General features: G+C 30.3%; 1 protein-coding gene and 1 pseudogene across 2 annotated transcripts in view; both read left to right on the top strand.

Annotated features, from left to right (window-relative positions):
• RASA1 (RAS p21 protein activator 1) overlaps nucleotides 1–17,057 on the top strand; it is a 92,024-nt gene that overhangs the window by 31,370 nt on the left and 43,597 nt on the right. For both annotated transcript variants that reach the window (XM_016123788.2, XM_016123789.2), the window contains exons 2-5: nucleotides 8,994–9,146; nucleotides 10,084–10,219; nucleotides 11,042–11,112; nucleotides 14,726–14,843. In XM_016123788.2, coding sequence (XP_015979274.1) covers nucleotides 8,994–9,146; nucleotides 10,084–10,219; nucleotides 11,042–11,112; nucleotides 14,726–14,843 — 478 coding nt within the window. The remainder of the gene's footprint in view (nucleotides 1–8,993; nucleotides 9,147–10,083; nucleotides 10,220–11,041; nucleotides 11,113–14,725; nucleotides 14,844–17,057) is intronic.
• LOC118607563 lies at nucleotides 10,290–10,408 on the top strand (annotated as a pseudogene).

The raw sequence follows: 17,057 nt of genomic DNA, 5'->3' as shown, positions 1-17,057 counted from the left end.
AAGTAGCATACACCCCTTTTTATTTTGGAGATGAGAAACAAAATCATCTTGAATATTCAGTTTTTGAGGACATTATATTTGGGAGCTAGGCAGCATCAAGTTTCTAAATTATTTAAAATATAAAGAATTTTATATTAAAATGGATATATTCTGATTTTTATATTTACTGTCTTCATAAATAAGCACAGAATTATGTTGCAGTTCTTATTAATGGCTAATAGACAAAAGCTTCCTTTTAAAAAATCTTATGTTTTTTTAAAAAGTATGCAGTCTGGGGTTTAGAGAGAGCATCTCAATTCGGAGTAAGTATAGAGTACTGTCTGGTATCTCATGTTAGAATGCTTAATATGGGAGAGGGTTGAACAACTTCTGTTTGTATTTTATATACTATTAAGAAGCAGCAGCTTGAGAATAACAGTCTTATTTTCCATTGTTTTTATATATTAGTAATCAAGCAAAGTAAATACTCCTTGGCATTTATGGTTATTTGTTTTGCTTAAGAAACAATGTGGATATAAAATAGAGTATACTATAGGTTAAAAAAAAACCCGTATTTTAAAAAATAAATATATAGGCTGATCTTTTGATTTCTATTAATGAAAGTTCAAAATTTTATTCACAATTTTCTATGGCTTCTTAGATAATTTATTCGTAATTTAATTTATTTGTAATTTCATTAAAATTTAGAAAACAAGATAGCAGATATTCAAATTTATCAAAATAATAGATTTTAAGCTGACATTCTTGTGGATAAATTTCAGTTATTAATGTTTAATTTCTTTTTGGAATGTCTTGAGACCAGATCTATTTATTTGAAAAAACAGGCTAGAAGAGTATAAATTTAAAGCAAATATGAGACATAATTATTAGGTTATGCCTTAGTTTTCCTCCCTTTAACAAATGTTCTCTGAAATATCATTGTTCTGGCCATGGTACCTACTTGATGAACAATTCTTTCTTTGGGCGGTTACTGTAATTATTGATTGAGGGCCTATAGGTTTCATAATGTACTTGAAGAAGTATAAAAACTAGTAGTGAAAAAATTTATCAGCTTTTCAGAAGTCACTGGTTAGTTCATGCTGTTTTCCAGGTAAGCAGTAAACAGTTAAATTTGACAATCATAAACATGCTTCAAACCTAAACTTTATTTTCATCTTTCTCTTCTCTAAATTCTGCACCTCTCTCCCTCAAAGGTAGGTTGGAGGCTTTTGTGGTGGTCTTTCAATGACAAGTTGAATAATCTGTACTTTATTTGATGATAGCCATTTGTAGGTTTTTTGAGTTATTAGAGTGAAATTATTAAGCTTATCCTATAGTTTAGGAAGGGTCTATTAGGAAGATGATCTTTCCACAGTTGTAGGAAGGGTAAGAACAACATGAGCAGAAAAGAGGTCCAGAACTAAAGTAATCAATGAGGGAATGGAAAACTAGAGAATAATTTGTATATTGCATCTTCAGTGATATTAGAGATACAATACACAAGTTGGCAGTAGTTTTGTGGGTAGAGAGCTATAGTAAGGAATCTTAAGTTGCTTTTGAGATTTAGAGTCTGAACACTAGGACGGAAGCTGGTCCATTAACAATATAGAGAAATAGAGAAGAAGAGGGATGTGTGTATGTTTGTGTATGTGTTGGTAAAGGTGGTTGCTTATTTTTCAGATTTGGATATATTCACCTTAAGATGAAGATTCTTAGCAGATGCCTTTTAACTTAGGCCTGAAGTCTAGGAGGAAAGCCAGGTTTAGAGAGAATAATTTGGTGATTAGCCTCATAAAGATTATAGTTTGAGCTATATAATATATATTTCCGTGAGTAAGAATAAATAGAGAAATAGAAAATTCCGAAGAAATAAATCCATACACAACACTTTAGTTTTAGGCTGACCTTTGGCTCAATTGTATAATGTTTTCACTTTCATTTAAAAAAGAAAATGTTATATAGGAAAAACACCTTGAAGCACAGAGGATTAAAACCAGTGTCTAATAAAATAGCACCTAAAATATAGTAGGTACTTAAAAAAGATTTCTTGAATGTATAAAAGTAATTTGGTTGGGTTATAGGGGACCTAAAGGAGAATAATGGACATGTCATGGAGAATTTTGAGTGCCATGGTATAATACCTGTCCCCCACCGTAGGTACCAGATGAGAGAGGATAGATCTGCGAATATTTGAACTTGTAAAATGTTCTTGGAGATATATTTCTGTTTGAGGAACTGAAAGAACCTTCAGCCAGTAAGTTTATAAGTCTAGTCTAATTGGAAAGCTTATATTCTTCTCATCTGATAAGAATTAGACTTGTAAAGTATATCTTGAAAGTTTTAAGTATTTTTATGTTCCTATATCTGTATATAAACTTTTTTTTGCCTGTACTTTTCCCTCTGCCTGTGACATCTTTCTCACCTTCTCAGTCCCTTCCTTCCTTTGAATTAGCTGCTACTTATCCTTTGTTTCTGTTTAGCCATCAGTGTTTTTCAGGAATTATATACTAAAATCCTAAGACTGATATTTTTTCTATATGACCCCACATTCTGTTACTTACTTGCCTGTTATCTCTATTCTCCACTAGATCATAAACTCTTGTTATGGTGTTCTGTGATTTAACTTGTTTTTCTACTGTGTAGCACAATGTTTGGCATATAGTTTGTTGGAGATGGACTAAATAAAAGACAATGTTTGACTAAAGATTACTTTTAACCTTCAAATTTAGTGTTTTAAAGGTATATATCTTAAAATACAGGTTAAATGTTTTGGCTGCAATAGGTAGCCACTGAATCACCATCTTGTGAAATTTAAAAAAAAAAAAAGTTTATTTTTAAATAAAGGTTTGCTTCAAGGTAGTGTACAGCTATGTCGAAGCAATGCATTGGACTAGATGGCCACAAGTCATTTCCTTGTCCTATTTTAGGCGCTTTCTGGTTATAACACTATAATTCGACAAAGTTCTAAGAAAAACTGAACTATATGAATTGGTAGTTTTGGGGGAATGAAATTACATAGATGAGATTGAGGCTGTAAGATAGGAACTGATATTAGCGTCCTGTTAGTAGGTATTGTGCTTTTTCTTTTTCTTTTAAATGTGTTTGATTAGTGCATAACATTTTCAGAGAGTAGCTTTTCCTGCCCTTCATTATCTGTTTTCTAGGCGATAGAAGTGAAAGGTAGTGAGAATAAGAGTTTGTGGAGTGCATTTCAGTTATCTATATAAGCATGGTGTTGGTTCCACCTTGTGCATATTAGTCTTTCCATAGACTAAATTTTTGGATGGCTAGAACATGTGACAGTGTTCTTTCATTTGAAATAACTTGCCAGAACAAAAACCTCTTTTGGACTTTAAATATGTTATCTATGGCAAAAGGGAATAGAATGTTTGCTCTTACTTTGACTTCATTTGATCTGAGGTACATAACTAAATACATAAATACACACACACTTGATATTTGCCTAAAACACAAATATACTCAAAATATCTAACATAATACATGCGAATATTTCTTCTCAAGCTTAAGTGATATAGTTGGTCTGAGGTGTGCTACACCTGTTATGCTTTAGCCTATTGGTTGTTCAAGTGAATTTACTAGTAAATTTTAGTCTCTCTCATAGCAATATGAAAAAAGACCTAATAGAATCACTTAATAAGGTATATTTTACTTTCCCCTTCACTTTGAAAAGTAAGTTTCTTTTTCTTATCATTCCAGACTATATGACAGTAGGAACTATGTTTGTTAAAAGGAAATATGGGGGCTTTAGGAGAATATAGTACTTTTAGCAAATTTATACATACATGTCTTACCAACCTGAAATAACCAATTTAATTTCATAAAGGACAAGCATGTGTAAGAAAATCTGATTAGCATCTTTGAGAATTACAGAAAAACTTTAGAAGTTTGTAGTATGATTGAGCACAGAGAGTCTCAAGTGATTCTGGTTACAGAAGAGATTTCTTGGCAACTGGATTTCTGCATGTATATTTCTATGTAAGAACTTTGGTGACAGTGACATACTAAGAGGAATTGCATAGTGGAAAGTAAAAGTGATCTGTTGGGAATGTCAATTTAATTTCCTTTTTAGAAGAAGGAAGTCTGATGATGGTAGCACTGTTTTAATTGTTTTCTACTGTAGTGACAGTTTCCATTTAAAATTGTCAAGTTTTAAAAAATTGTGTAGTTTGAATGAAGTGTCTATATTCAGACCAAGCCGTTTTCTGTATTCTAAATTCTAAACTATATTCTCTATATAGATTTCTATATTCTTCCTGATTAGGAGAGACCATCTGAAAAGCACAACGGCCCCTCTTAGGCCCCTCAAATGTGCTCCCACTAATATATAATATATATTTATATAAAAAAAAATTCATGTGGTTCCAAATTTAAAAGGAAAATGATTTCTGCAACTTGTCAACTTGTCTGTTATTGTTGATTTATTTCATATATGTAGTTTCATCTTAGATATCATATTTTAGGTAGTGATTGTGTAGTTTCTAAAGAAATGAAGACAAGGGACTCAATATCTGCCTGTTACATTTCTCAACAAAAAATTGCAAAGCTAACCAAGAAAAATGTATTTCTTCTTTAATTTCTTGCTTTCCTTGAGGGGGAGGGATGGAGGGAGGGAGGAAGGGGGGAAGGGGAGGGATTTACTTTTAAATAGGAGAACATGTTAGTTATATTATTAGAGTGTTAGTCACTTTAAGTCACAGTATGTCAAATGCATACTGTCCTTGCTTTTCTCCAAGGAATATATTCACATGGGGGAAAGAATAGAGCCGTTTGAGGGTTTCCTTCTAGAGTTGCCAGGAAGAGTGAAAGAATTTCTCGTGTATAATACTATTGCGTCTCCAGCCCAAATTAATTTGTATGATCTGTAATGTTCAAAAAAGGAGTTTTGGGAAAATGAATTTCTTTTTAAAATCAGTGTTTTAGCAGAAACCAATATTGGTTTCTCTTATTCTCTTCCCACAATTAAATGGAAAGTAAACAAGTCTGGAAAGTAAAAAGATAATTGTGGTTTACTTGATTCACAAATTAATCATCTATATGATATGCAACAGTAAAGTAATACAATTTGAGATTTTTATTGATGAAGTTTAATTAATCAGTCCTGCAGTCTTTCGTGTGTGTGTGTGTGTGTGTGTGTGTAATTTATATAATTTATATATGTATTAGTTAATTTAATAATAATATCAACCCACGCTTCTATGAAGTATAGGTACTATTAGAATACATCTTATATAGATAAGGAAACTGAAGTTCAGAAATTAAATAATTTGTCCACATTTGTACAGCCAGGTAGCAGAGCTAGGATTCATAAGCAATGGCTCCAGAGACTTTACCCTTAACCATTATACTCTACTATAACCTATGTAGTAGTTAGTACTTTTTAAAAATATTTTTCTTTGAAGGAGTTCAGGACAGATATTTAATGGTTCTGATGGAGATTGTTGAGATGGAGATTATTTTCCCTATTTTACAATTTATGGTAATGAGGTACAAAATGTAGTGACTTGACCCTAGTTCTGGAGATGGTTTCTGGTAAGTCTGTCTCACCAGTACACTTAGTCTCTTTTGGAGAAGTTTAGAAGGTATCCTTCTTTGAGTTTTATCAGCCTAAATTGTTTTCATATCCTTTCAGACAAAGATAGCAGTCCTCTAGGATCAGAATTTACTAATCTTGGACAGTAAAGAAGAGATTTTTTTTTTTTTTTAATGGGCAGAGAGGTTGAATTGGACTTCTAAAACCTTTTTTAACATTGTTTTATAATTCAACAGTTCTTCCTTCATTCAACAGTTACTGTGTGTCATATTCAGTCTGTGAGTTATAATTGCCACAAATATAAGCAGAGTAAAAACATTTAATTTAGGAGATTTAACCCATAGATATTTTGTAATCTCATATTACACTCAGAACATCTTCATATTATACTCTAGTTATTCTGTGTTTCTTTCAAATATTTAGATTCCAGTTGTTTTTTTTTTAATTTTCTTGATAACAGTTACCACCAAAACTACCATTAAAGAAATATATTAAGGCTTTGACTGTAAAGACTTAGAGAAATAGTGTGCACGATTAAATGTTTTCTTTCATTTCCGTATAATGATGCCTACTATAACTTTGAACAATTATTAAACTGAATCTTAGAAACAGATATCTACTATGAAAGTGTCTCCTCTTCAGGAGCATTGTATCTGTGGTATGATGGTATATTTTGAGAAGGCATATTGCACATCACTTTTTATATAAAATGAATTATGTTACCGATTTCAGAAAGAGCGTTTTTTTAGCTACGGGATTTAAATAGAATATATAATGATTCTTTATGAGAATTTGCCACCTAGAGACTCTGAATCTCCTGGAAGGTGAAATGTTTATCACAACAAATCATAGCTTAAAAAAAGACTGAGAGGCATTGTTTGAAAGTAGATCCAAAGACTAGTGCTCAGTGCTGAATGTATATAGAGCTTTACTTAGGTTCTATAAATCACTGAATCAGATTACATCACATTAGATTTGTGATTTATTTATAAAATAGTTTTAGCTGCATATCATGCTATATAAAATTTAAATGAAATCATTTTTATCTAGTATGATACTTATGACTTTTTTTGATTAGCCAGTGTTTAAACGGGATAAAGATTGTGCATTGTAACATTTTAATTGGTATGTTTTATGCTTCAGTAGTAGCTTTAAAATATCTGCATATACTTTTAAAATATTTTTGTTAATATAATTCACCTTGATAGTTTGAAGTAAGCAAGTTAATTCAGGAAATTCTGAGTTTTAAGTTTTAAGTTTTCTTTTCTAGAACAGCTTGACATTTGTAGCAGTGGGATATTTTAGATACTTTTGAAAATCAGATCCAACTTTACATATGTGCTTATAAACCTATCGTTGGATAGTTTAATTTCAGTTTATAATCGTAATCAAGAAATGACAGGTTTTGCTTTTGGTATTTGAATCTTAAGAGCTTTCAGGGTGAAGGGAATCACTAATATTCAGGAAACATAGTTGTTTATTTAGACTAATGCCTCTCCCTTGAATTTTAATGCCCAAAGCTTACGGAGAGTACATAGATGTAAAAGCTGACAACCACAAATACTTCTTTTACATATTAGTAAAGGTCTTTAGTTAGGTACTTATTATAAATTAGTAATTGTGTAATGCCTTATGCACCTCTATATTATCTCATGGTGAGTTCACAAAGATGGAGATTAAGTAAAATCTTTTAATCGACGTTTTGCATAAAACACAACAGAAATTTAAGAAATATCAAGCACACAAAAATAGGACCTTTGCTTAAAATTCTCCTTAATTTTTCTTTGTTCGATGTGTAAATCTGCACTGTGGCATAGCTACACTGATTTAGGTAATAAAGAGTTAACCAGTATTATATTCTAAGGATGTCTCATATACTCATATATTTTCACAACTAAATAAACTTCTAGTGTAGAATTTCAAAATTTTGTCCTGATTCTATGTTGTTAAATTTTAGCTCTTCAAGGAACTTTTAATGATCATTAGTCTAAACTTTTCCTTTAAGATTAAAAAAAAAAACAAAAAACTTTTGAAAGTTAAATTTACTTGAGTAGCCTGAAAGATAATGGTTGAATTGAGACTTGAATTTTAGGGGAATGCAATGTTGATTGTTCTTTCTTTACAGTTATGTTTTTCCTATTAACTTATAATGAAGCTCCACGATTAAATTTTTCATTATTTTATTTCAGTCTTATGTATAGATTTCCAAATAAATGGATTGGTTTTTAGAAGAAAACTAAAATTAATTCTTTCAAGAAATTTTAAGTTTTTTAAAAAAATACACTCAGTCAAGAATAGTAAGCTTTCATTACGACAGGCTTACAGAAAAAGGCATAGTAGTCTAGTAGTTGTAACTAACTTATCATTAGATGTTAACTATATACATGTACTATGAATGTTAATTGTTTTCCTCTGAATGTTTTAATTTAGATTATAAGTACCAAAGAATAAGTTTGGATGACTGACATATTACAAATGCAAAAATATTTCATAAAAAGTACTTTGTGGATTTGTTACCATAACCATATGAAAATTCCAATCGGTTTCTAAATATGCTTGTATGTATATCAATCCAGGAGGCTTTTGTGGGCATAGATTGGTAGCATGGAATGATGCTAGAGTTACAGCCAGTCGTTTTAGCAAGATTATCTGGGAGTGGTAATATGGTAGGTAGAATATAGTTAAACTAAGAACAGAAAAGTTAAAAGGAGAAAGGTAGTATTTATTTCCCATATGTTTATTAACATATTTGAGGAGTCGAATTCAAAATGTGTGGTTATGGAGTAGATCATTTTAAGGCCAAAGGGAATAATAACCAGCTTCATGTCGAAATGGGAACTTAGAACACTGGCTGGTAGACAGCATCATTCTATTCTCCTATTCTAGAGTGAGACACTAAAATGGAATAAAGTTATGTCATTATCTTAATTCCTTAGCATATAGAGAAATAATAAAATAATCATAAATTTTCATTTGTTCATCTTACTCTTATTTTTCTAAGTGAGGATTTGATATTTTAATAAGTATATCTTGAACAGATAGACAATCTTGGAGGTTGAGAGATTGACAAAAATAGAAAAGACTCATATGTGAGATGATTAAGCCTGAGCTTATAAAACAAATTAAAAACTGAGCAAATTTTTTTGAGGGACTGAGAAGTTAAAAACAATGGAGTTTTGGGAGAGGGAGCAGGGAGGTAGATTAAGATAAAGGTCAAATATATAGTGATGGAAGGAAATTTAACTTTGGTGAACACATAATGCAGTATACATATGACATATTATTGAATCATACTTTTGAAACCTATAAAAACATTCAGGTGAAATTGAAATAACTAGTTCAAAGTAAGATGTAAATGTTTAAGTTTCATGTAGGTATTTATAACCTCTAGTAGCATGTTTTTCAACTACCAATAGTAATTTTGTGGTTGTTTTTATTCTAATCTCTTAATTTTTTCTCTTAGGTGGTATCATGGAAAACTTGATAGAACTATGGCAGAAGAACGCCTCAGACAGGCAGGGAAATCCGGTAGTTACCTTATAAGAGAGAGTGATCGGAGACCAGGGTCCTTTGTACTTTCATTTCTTAGCCAGACAAATGTTGTCAACCATTTTAGGTAAGTCTTTATTTTCTGTTATGAGGCTACGCAATATAGCTATTTTACTGTCCTATGTATAAAAATACTTGCTTTAATAAAGGTAAATGAGTCAGTGACATTTAAATAATGGAGGAGAGACAGATTTAATCAGTGATTTAGAGTAGATATTGAATGTTTACATTTTTCTTTAAATACAGTATTATTAGACATTTCTGTCCCCAAATAAAGTTATCACTTCTAAAGTATACATTCTTTACATTATAAGAAAACTTTGAGCAGTAAAGTGGCAATACAGAGTAATTGAAAATATAGGAAACTAAGACTCAGAATTTGTGTCCTTTAGCTTCAGTGTTCTGAAACTTTGAAAACGATCATTTCAATTAAATGAGCATGTAGATTTTTAAGTACAAGTATACAGGTCTGTATAAATATATTCACATATGTCATTCAATTTTATTTTCGTTGGAGAGATTTCAAGAAATCTTCTAGTGCCTATAATGTTAACTGATAAAATGTTTGCTCTTAATTTTTAGATCTTATAATAAGCTTTAAGAGGACTAACTACTACATGTAGAATGTGAAATTATTATTATACTCTGTAAATGTTTCACAAGATCTGTAAGCTACTTTTAGCCAGAGAAAACTTACTGAAATTGTTATTCAGTTTTAAATATGGAAAGTGAGAAAAGGTATCTGGATGGATTTATAAGTATTTTAATGAATTTTGTAATTGATGTTTGTAAGTGTGATATGTATCATGTTACTGCGTACATATAGTTAAAAGAAATAACCTCAAATAATTAACATGATAAAAATATTAAGTGGTATTTTAATACAGGGATGTAGTTAAGAGTATTGAAAATTATGGATTTATAATTTTATGGAACTTGGTCTTCAAAATTGTCTCTAAAGGTTTTTATATACTGTATTTTTTTTTTTTTTTTTGTACAAATAGGATTATTGCTATGTGTGGAGATTACTACATTGGTGGAAGACGTTTTTCTTCACTGTCAGACCTAATAGGTTATTACAGTCATGTTTCCTGTTTGCTTAAAGGAGAAAAATTACTTTATCCAGTTGCACCACCAGAGGCAAGTAAAACTTTATTAATTGGATTAGCTCTTGTTTCATTTCTTGATGTTTATTTAATATAACTCAAAAGTCTATGGCCATGCCACCCTGAACAAGCCCGATCCTGTCTGATCTTGGAAGCTAAGCAGGGTCAGGCTGGGTTAGTACGTGGATGGGGGACCACCTAGGAATACTAGGAGCTGTAGGTATAAAAAATAAAAAATAAGGGATTGTAAGCTAACAAGGTCCTTACAAACTGCGAGGTCAACCAAGGGTTGCCTCACCTAAAATAATAACAACAATAATAATATAACTCAAGAAGTATTTGTTGCAGTACATTTTGATTCCAGTTTTGTCAGAGCAAAACTGACAAGTTCTTTAAAAAAGAAAAAGTAATTTTACTGTGATTTTGTGTTTAAGTTACTTGATTTTTAAAAATAATACTATATGGTGATAGCCTAACAAATATTTTTGAATGATGAGGATTAATTACTGATATCGTAGTGCTAATACTGAAATTGCTGCAAGATTCTGAGATGCTGTCTGTATCATCAAAGTTAATTTATATGTTCCATGTAGTTTATTTCAAATTTAATAATTGTTCATAGTACTTGATAAAAACATATTGGTTATACTGTTAAAAGAATTTCTATAAAAACAACAACAAAACAAACATTTATAGGTTTTGAGTATTTAGAGCCTCAATAAAAAATAGTTTGAATGATCCTATAGAGTTTATAATGTGAATTTTTATTGGCCTTCATTTTATGTGAACATACTTGATTTGCCTTTGACATAAAAAGGTTATTTATCTTTTGTAAATAATTTTTTATGGTTTTTAGCCAGTGGAAGATAGAAGGCGTGTTCGAGCCATTCTGCCTTATACAAAAGTACCAGACACTGATGAAATAAGGTATTTTATAACATATAAGAATTTGAAATATATTGCTCTTGGACCAAGATGGTTTTGAGATTTAAAGAAATAACATACCTTTAATATTGAGTCCATTGTTCCAATACGTTGGCTTCTATGTTCAGGCTGTGGACTTGGATCAGAGTGGCCACAGTGAAGATGACAGGAGAAATAACTTCGTTTTTATTAGACTGTTGCTGACAAAATAAGATGTTATCTTATATTCTATACTCTTAATTTATTTTTATTTGTACATGACATTTACGCCTCAACTGTATATGCTACTCAAGTGATAATTAAACTTCTGTTTTACATGATTGATGAATAATTTTAAGTATTAATGATATAGAACATAGTAATTTTTGTTTTTATTATATCTATATAATTTGATTATATAATTTGATAATTGTCATCAGTTTCTATAAGCTATTTAAGTCTAGTAGAAAATTTTGTTAATTTTTTTTCAATTATAGTTGGGAAAATTTCTTACTGGTGAAATTTTAAGGCTACTTTTGAATATAGAGTTTCTCATTGAATCTACAGCAGCATTTAAAATATAGTGATAACTTTTGGGAGGTATTAATACATTCTGGAAATACAGTTTTATAAAATGAAGATTCAGGTATCTGGAATCTCAAAATAGGAATTTCATATTTATGATTGTCTTCAGAATAATGACTTCTTAGTTCTTATTGATATACCTTTATTTGTGACTGAGATCGAAAAGTCAATAAAAGGAAAAAAAAAGAGAGGAAATGTATATAATAAAGAAATTATAAATTCAGTAATTTTGGATAATATGTTAATTCTCACCTAGGACAGTAGTTTATAAAGTGCAATTCATGTATTCAGAGGTCTATGAGATCAAAACTATTTTCATAATAATACTGACATCAGTCGCCTTTTTATTGACATTTATGCTGCTGGTGTCTTAGTACAAATCAAGAGAGTGGCACCAGTCTCTACAGTGTTCTTCACTGCCACACACTTTAGTGTAACGCCCACAAAAAAGCCAGTTTCACTTAAGACTGTTTTTGAGGAAACAGTAAAAAAATATTTATTTTACTAAATCTCAACCCTTGGCTACACATTTTTTTAATATTTTATGTAATGAAAAGGGAAGTACGCATAAAGCACCTTTGCTGCCTAACAAAGTTTAATGTCTTGAGGAAAAGCACTGAGTTGAGAGTTGAAGTAGCTGCTGCTTTTGTGCACATACCGTTTTTACATAAGAGAATGACTGACAGGCAAACTATGGTTATTCAGACTTGAATATTTGACATTTTTGTTGAAAAAAGAACAAAGTGAATCTGTTATTTCAAAAGAAATAACTGGCAGTATTTGTTTCCAGTGACAAAATTTGAGCTTTTAAGCAAAAATTTGAATTTTAGAAACCCTATATCTGCCATCAGGAGTTTGACAGCTTTCCAAATACTTAATGACTTTTTGATGAGAGTAATGGTAATATTAAAGAATGTGATATTTTGATAGCGTATAATGTATTTACATCTGGAAGATCTGCATAGCTCAGTGAACAGCTATTTTCTAAATGATCCGTGGTGATGCTACTAAATTACGCACAGGTAAAAGATCTGTTCAAAGTACAAGATAGACAGATAGATGTTATTGGAATGGGTACAGAACATTCATTGATAAATAGTTTTACATTTCACATTACAACTGACCTTCCAAAAAAGTACCACTTGTTGAGTTTTTGGTGTAATATCTATAATTATCTGAGGCTATTAAAATATTCATCCCTTTCACAACTACATATTTGTGTGAAGCCAGATATTCTTCATGTACTTTAAGCAAAATATTATATTGCAACAAATTAAATGCAGAAACAAATATGAGAATCCAGCAGTTTTCAGTTAAACCAGACATTTAGATTTGCAAAAATGTAGAAATGATATTTCCACTAAAGTATTAATTATAATTATTTGTCATATTCTTGATGTTACCATGTAATGTAATGAGGTGGGCATATTATTTTTAAAGGAATTAGTTAATATTTCATAACTTTTAAATTTGATTATGATAGATATCAGCAGATATGATTCATATCTGTACCAATTTTTAAGAATATAAAAAGTTCCAGAGAGAACTTTCCACAATTGAGAACTGCTGATCTAGGAAGATGAAAATTTAAGTAAGGTTTAAAACAAGATATAAACAAGAAAGGATGAATTTTAATTTTATATAAATATATATGAAATTATGAGTCTTTAAAATTTGCATTTACCTTTGAGGGTTTTTTAGGTAAAAATATCTGAAGATAAGATTTAACAAAGTACTTTAACCTCTTTTGGGGTTAAAATTACTAGTATAGCAACAATAACAGAAGTAAAAAAAAAAAAAAAAACTCATGAGTACTTTTGACCAAGAAATAATGCTTGTCATTTCTCATTTTTATTTCTTGTTCCTTTGTACTCCTTTTTAACTCATTCATAATTATTTTTTGAATGTATTTATTTATGTGATTGGTTCTAGAAAGGAATAATTTGCTTGGTTAAGTGGTTATGTCTGCTACCATTAAGCTGGTAAAATAACTGGTTGCTAATAAGAGTTGTAGAATTAAAATAGAATACAGTATCCTGTGCTTATTCAAATAGAGCACATCTAAAGTATTGTATACATTTTCTGTTCTTCAGTTCATCCAAGAAACAGTGAAGCATAAGATATCCTAGGAAAAAAACAAAGTTTTCTAAGGTCTGAGAAGAAATTACTTACTTAATAGAACTTTGGTTTGTGGGTATTAAGATTGAAAGGAAAATTGATTCTTAAAAATGTTTGAGAGAGACAGATATAGATATAGGTTCAGTAGTAGCATACAACCAATCTTGAAACCTTTAAGCTTTCAGAGTCATTTAAGTATAAAAGAAAAAGTTCAAGGAATTACTAATGGTTTTATATTCACATACATCAGCAACATATTACTCCTCTGATTATGTGGAGGATGAAAACATCTAGATTCTAATGAAAAGAACCTAAGTTGTATATGCATCTTTCTATTCAGAAATTAACAAAAACAACAAAAATACAAGAATGCATTCTCACAATATATTTCTTGTTAGCACTTTTAGAGAAAGAATGCTATACTTATTGGAACATGGATATCTGAATGAATTAGATAAACTCTATTATTATAAGCATCTGCATAAGGCTAATTGTGCTTAAAGTAAACGTTTTGTAAAGTAACTATATCTTGCATATGTATATTGACATGTTTATAATTTTAAATCTAACCTATATCTGAAAGAATAATAACATTAAAACTTAAAATTTTCAGTATCAGTTTCTCGGAGTCATGCCCCAAAGCCTGTAATACACTGTTTACAAAAATTTGCATCTAAGAATAATTTAGTGATGTATGTAGATAGTGCAGGTACCTTTATTAAATCTATTTTACCCATGAGGAAATTAAGATTCAGGTTTTTCAGTGTCTTCAAAGTTTTACATGTAGATAATGCCAGAAAAAGGACAAAAATCTCGGATATTTTTTAGTCCCTTGCATTTTCCAAAATCATTGTCTCTGTGATATGGTACATGATTATTCACATTTCCATATTTAAAGTTTTTATTTTAATAATTTTATAATTGCTATTTTCAGTTTCTTAAAAGGAGATATGTTTATTGTTCATAATGAATTAGAAGATGGATGGATGTGGGTTACAAATCTAAGAACAGATGAACAAGGCCTTATTGTTGAAGACCTAGTAGAAGAAGTGGTAAGTTTTTTTTCTCTGTCTCAGAATTCCAAATATATTGTAAATTTGTGCAACTTGTCTATAATCAGGGAAATTAGCTATGAATATATTTTTCTATGAAAAATCTCAATTGATAAGTACAAGGAATTTTTCATTAAAATGTATTTATTGTTAGTAAAAGTCTTTATTTGTAAAAAACATAACTAAGCTAGCATATTTTTATCCCTAGCTGCCAATTTTCAGGTTTTCATGAGATTCCTAAGAATTAAAAATGTATTAACATTTGTAATTATTTGTATTTATTTTTGTCTGCTTGGTCTTCCTCAAAATGATGTTATGTCCAACTGATCATGGAACCGCAAATTCTTTGTCTTCCAAATATATATATGATTTTCTAGTAACCTTGGAAAAAGTTATGTTACATATACATTATCTACATTTCGAGTATTCCTTTTTTTGATTGTCATCACATACATACTATATTATCAGTAGTCGTATCACACAATATAAATAATCATGTTTGTGCATTTTTAGATAGGAGGTCAGTTGTTATTCTAGAATCATTTGCATTTCAGTGCCAATACTCAGTATCACTAAAACATCAAACAATCTATTAAAATGTTGCAATTCACCTTTCCCTTACATTTGTCCGGTGAAATGGAATGGTTTTCTGTTATCTTTCACAACTCTCAGAGCTACCGATTTTAAACTATGCCATGAACCTTGGAAATATGTTTTGAAATCTGGGCTCTAATTGTTGTTACAGGAAGATAGCAGTGGAGAATGTTTTTCTTTTCTGTTCTCTTGTCTGCCTGTTCTGGAAGGCAGATCTTGATACGTAGAAGTAAAATATGTGAGACAAAGTGTGGGGAATTAAAGAAATGATATGATACATTCCACACTCATAGTCACATAGTTACTTAGTATAAGAGCTGGGATAGTATTCTGTATTCTACAATAGGAGAGGTATTTATCGCATATAGACAAGAAATGTTCAACTGACGAATCTTACTATCTATATTCATTTTACTACAAAATTTCTTAGTTAAAACTTTTATATTGGATTTTTCCCTCCCTTCTGTAATCCTTCTGTCCCCATTCTGATTATTTAAAGTAATTTCAGTATAATTGAACTTTTCTTGAACGCTTGGAATTCTGGGTCATATTTAACAAGATAAACTTTAATAAGGATAAATGAAAGTTATCCAATGAGTACAGAAAAAAATTTATGATGAGGTAACACCACCTAACATCAGTACAAGGAAAGGAAAAAAAAGTTAACACCTTGATAAGCGTGAACAATGTGATGTGGCTGCTAAAAATGAATATAGTCATACTTTGAATTAACAGTGGACTAGTTTCAATTTTGAGTTATATGAACGGTTTTTACTCCAACATTTAGAGTAATTTTTCATAATAATCTTCACCAGAACATATATTCCTTGTAGACTGAAAAGTCATTCAGAGATTGCCTAGATTTCAGTCATTCATTTGATGGTGGTGGTTGGATTTAAGGAATTTCCCACTCTGAAATTCTAATTACTGTTCTCAAAGCACATTTATACTTTTATGTCTTAACTCTAGAATGTAAACTTATGATGATTTTTGTCTGATTCAGTGATATATCCACATTGCCTAGAATAGTGTCTGGCATTAGTAGGCATTCATTAAATGTTTGTTGAATGAATAATTGTTTCTAAGCCTCTTCTTTTCTCTGCTAGAGTGCCTTGTAAAATTGATTCATCTTTGTCAGTTCAGCTCACGTGTTGCCCCTTCTTTCACAGATGTTTTATGCATTTCTAAATTCTCTTAGGCTAAATTGTTTCCTCTTGTGTTTCCATATAGCGCCTTGTTAATTTTTCATTCCATTGATTGTATTAAATTAACTTATTGTATGAACCTCTTCTGTAGAGATTAATTTTTTTGGGTCAATGATAATGCATTTTGTTTTTATGTAATTTTCTTTATCTTTTTTATTTTTAAAAATTTAAAAAATTTTTTAGCATAACTACTTTGTGGGTGTTTTTTAGTTTGGTTACGTATTTGATGAGGGAGGACCAAATTGAAAGAAGTAAATCTATGTATATTTAGACCATTTTTCTACTCTTCTCTTCGTTATTCAGTGAAAACTCAGTGTCAGGTACTATGCTGGGGACTAGGACTATAGTTCAACATATACTCAGTGAAAATTATATGCCTAGCATTGTACTAGTGTTTATGGTGGTGATGGGTGTT

The sequence above is a fragment of the Rousettus aegyptiacus genome, unplaced genomic scaffold (assembly GCF_014176215.1).
Source record: "Rousettus aegyptiacus isolate mRouAeg1 unplaced genomic scaffold, mRouAeg1.p scaffold_m13_p_8, whole genome shotgun sequence".
NCBI classification, from domain to species: domain Eukaryota; kingdom Metazoa; phylum Chordata; class Mammalia; order Chiroptera; family Pteropodidae; genus Rousettus; species Rousettus aegyptiacus.
The sequence above is the reverse complement of the archived record's forward strand: the minus strand, read 5'-3'. Positions and strand labels throughout refer to the sequence as shown.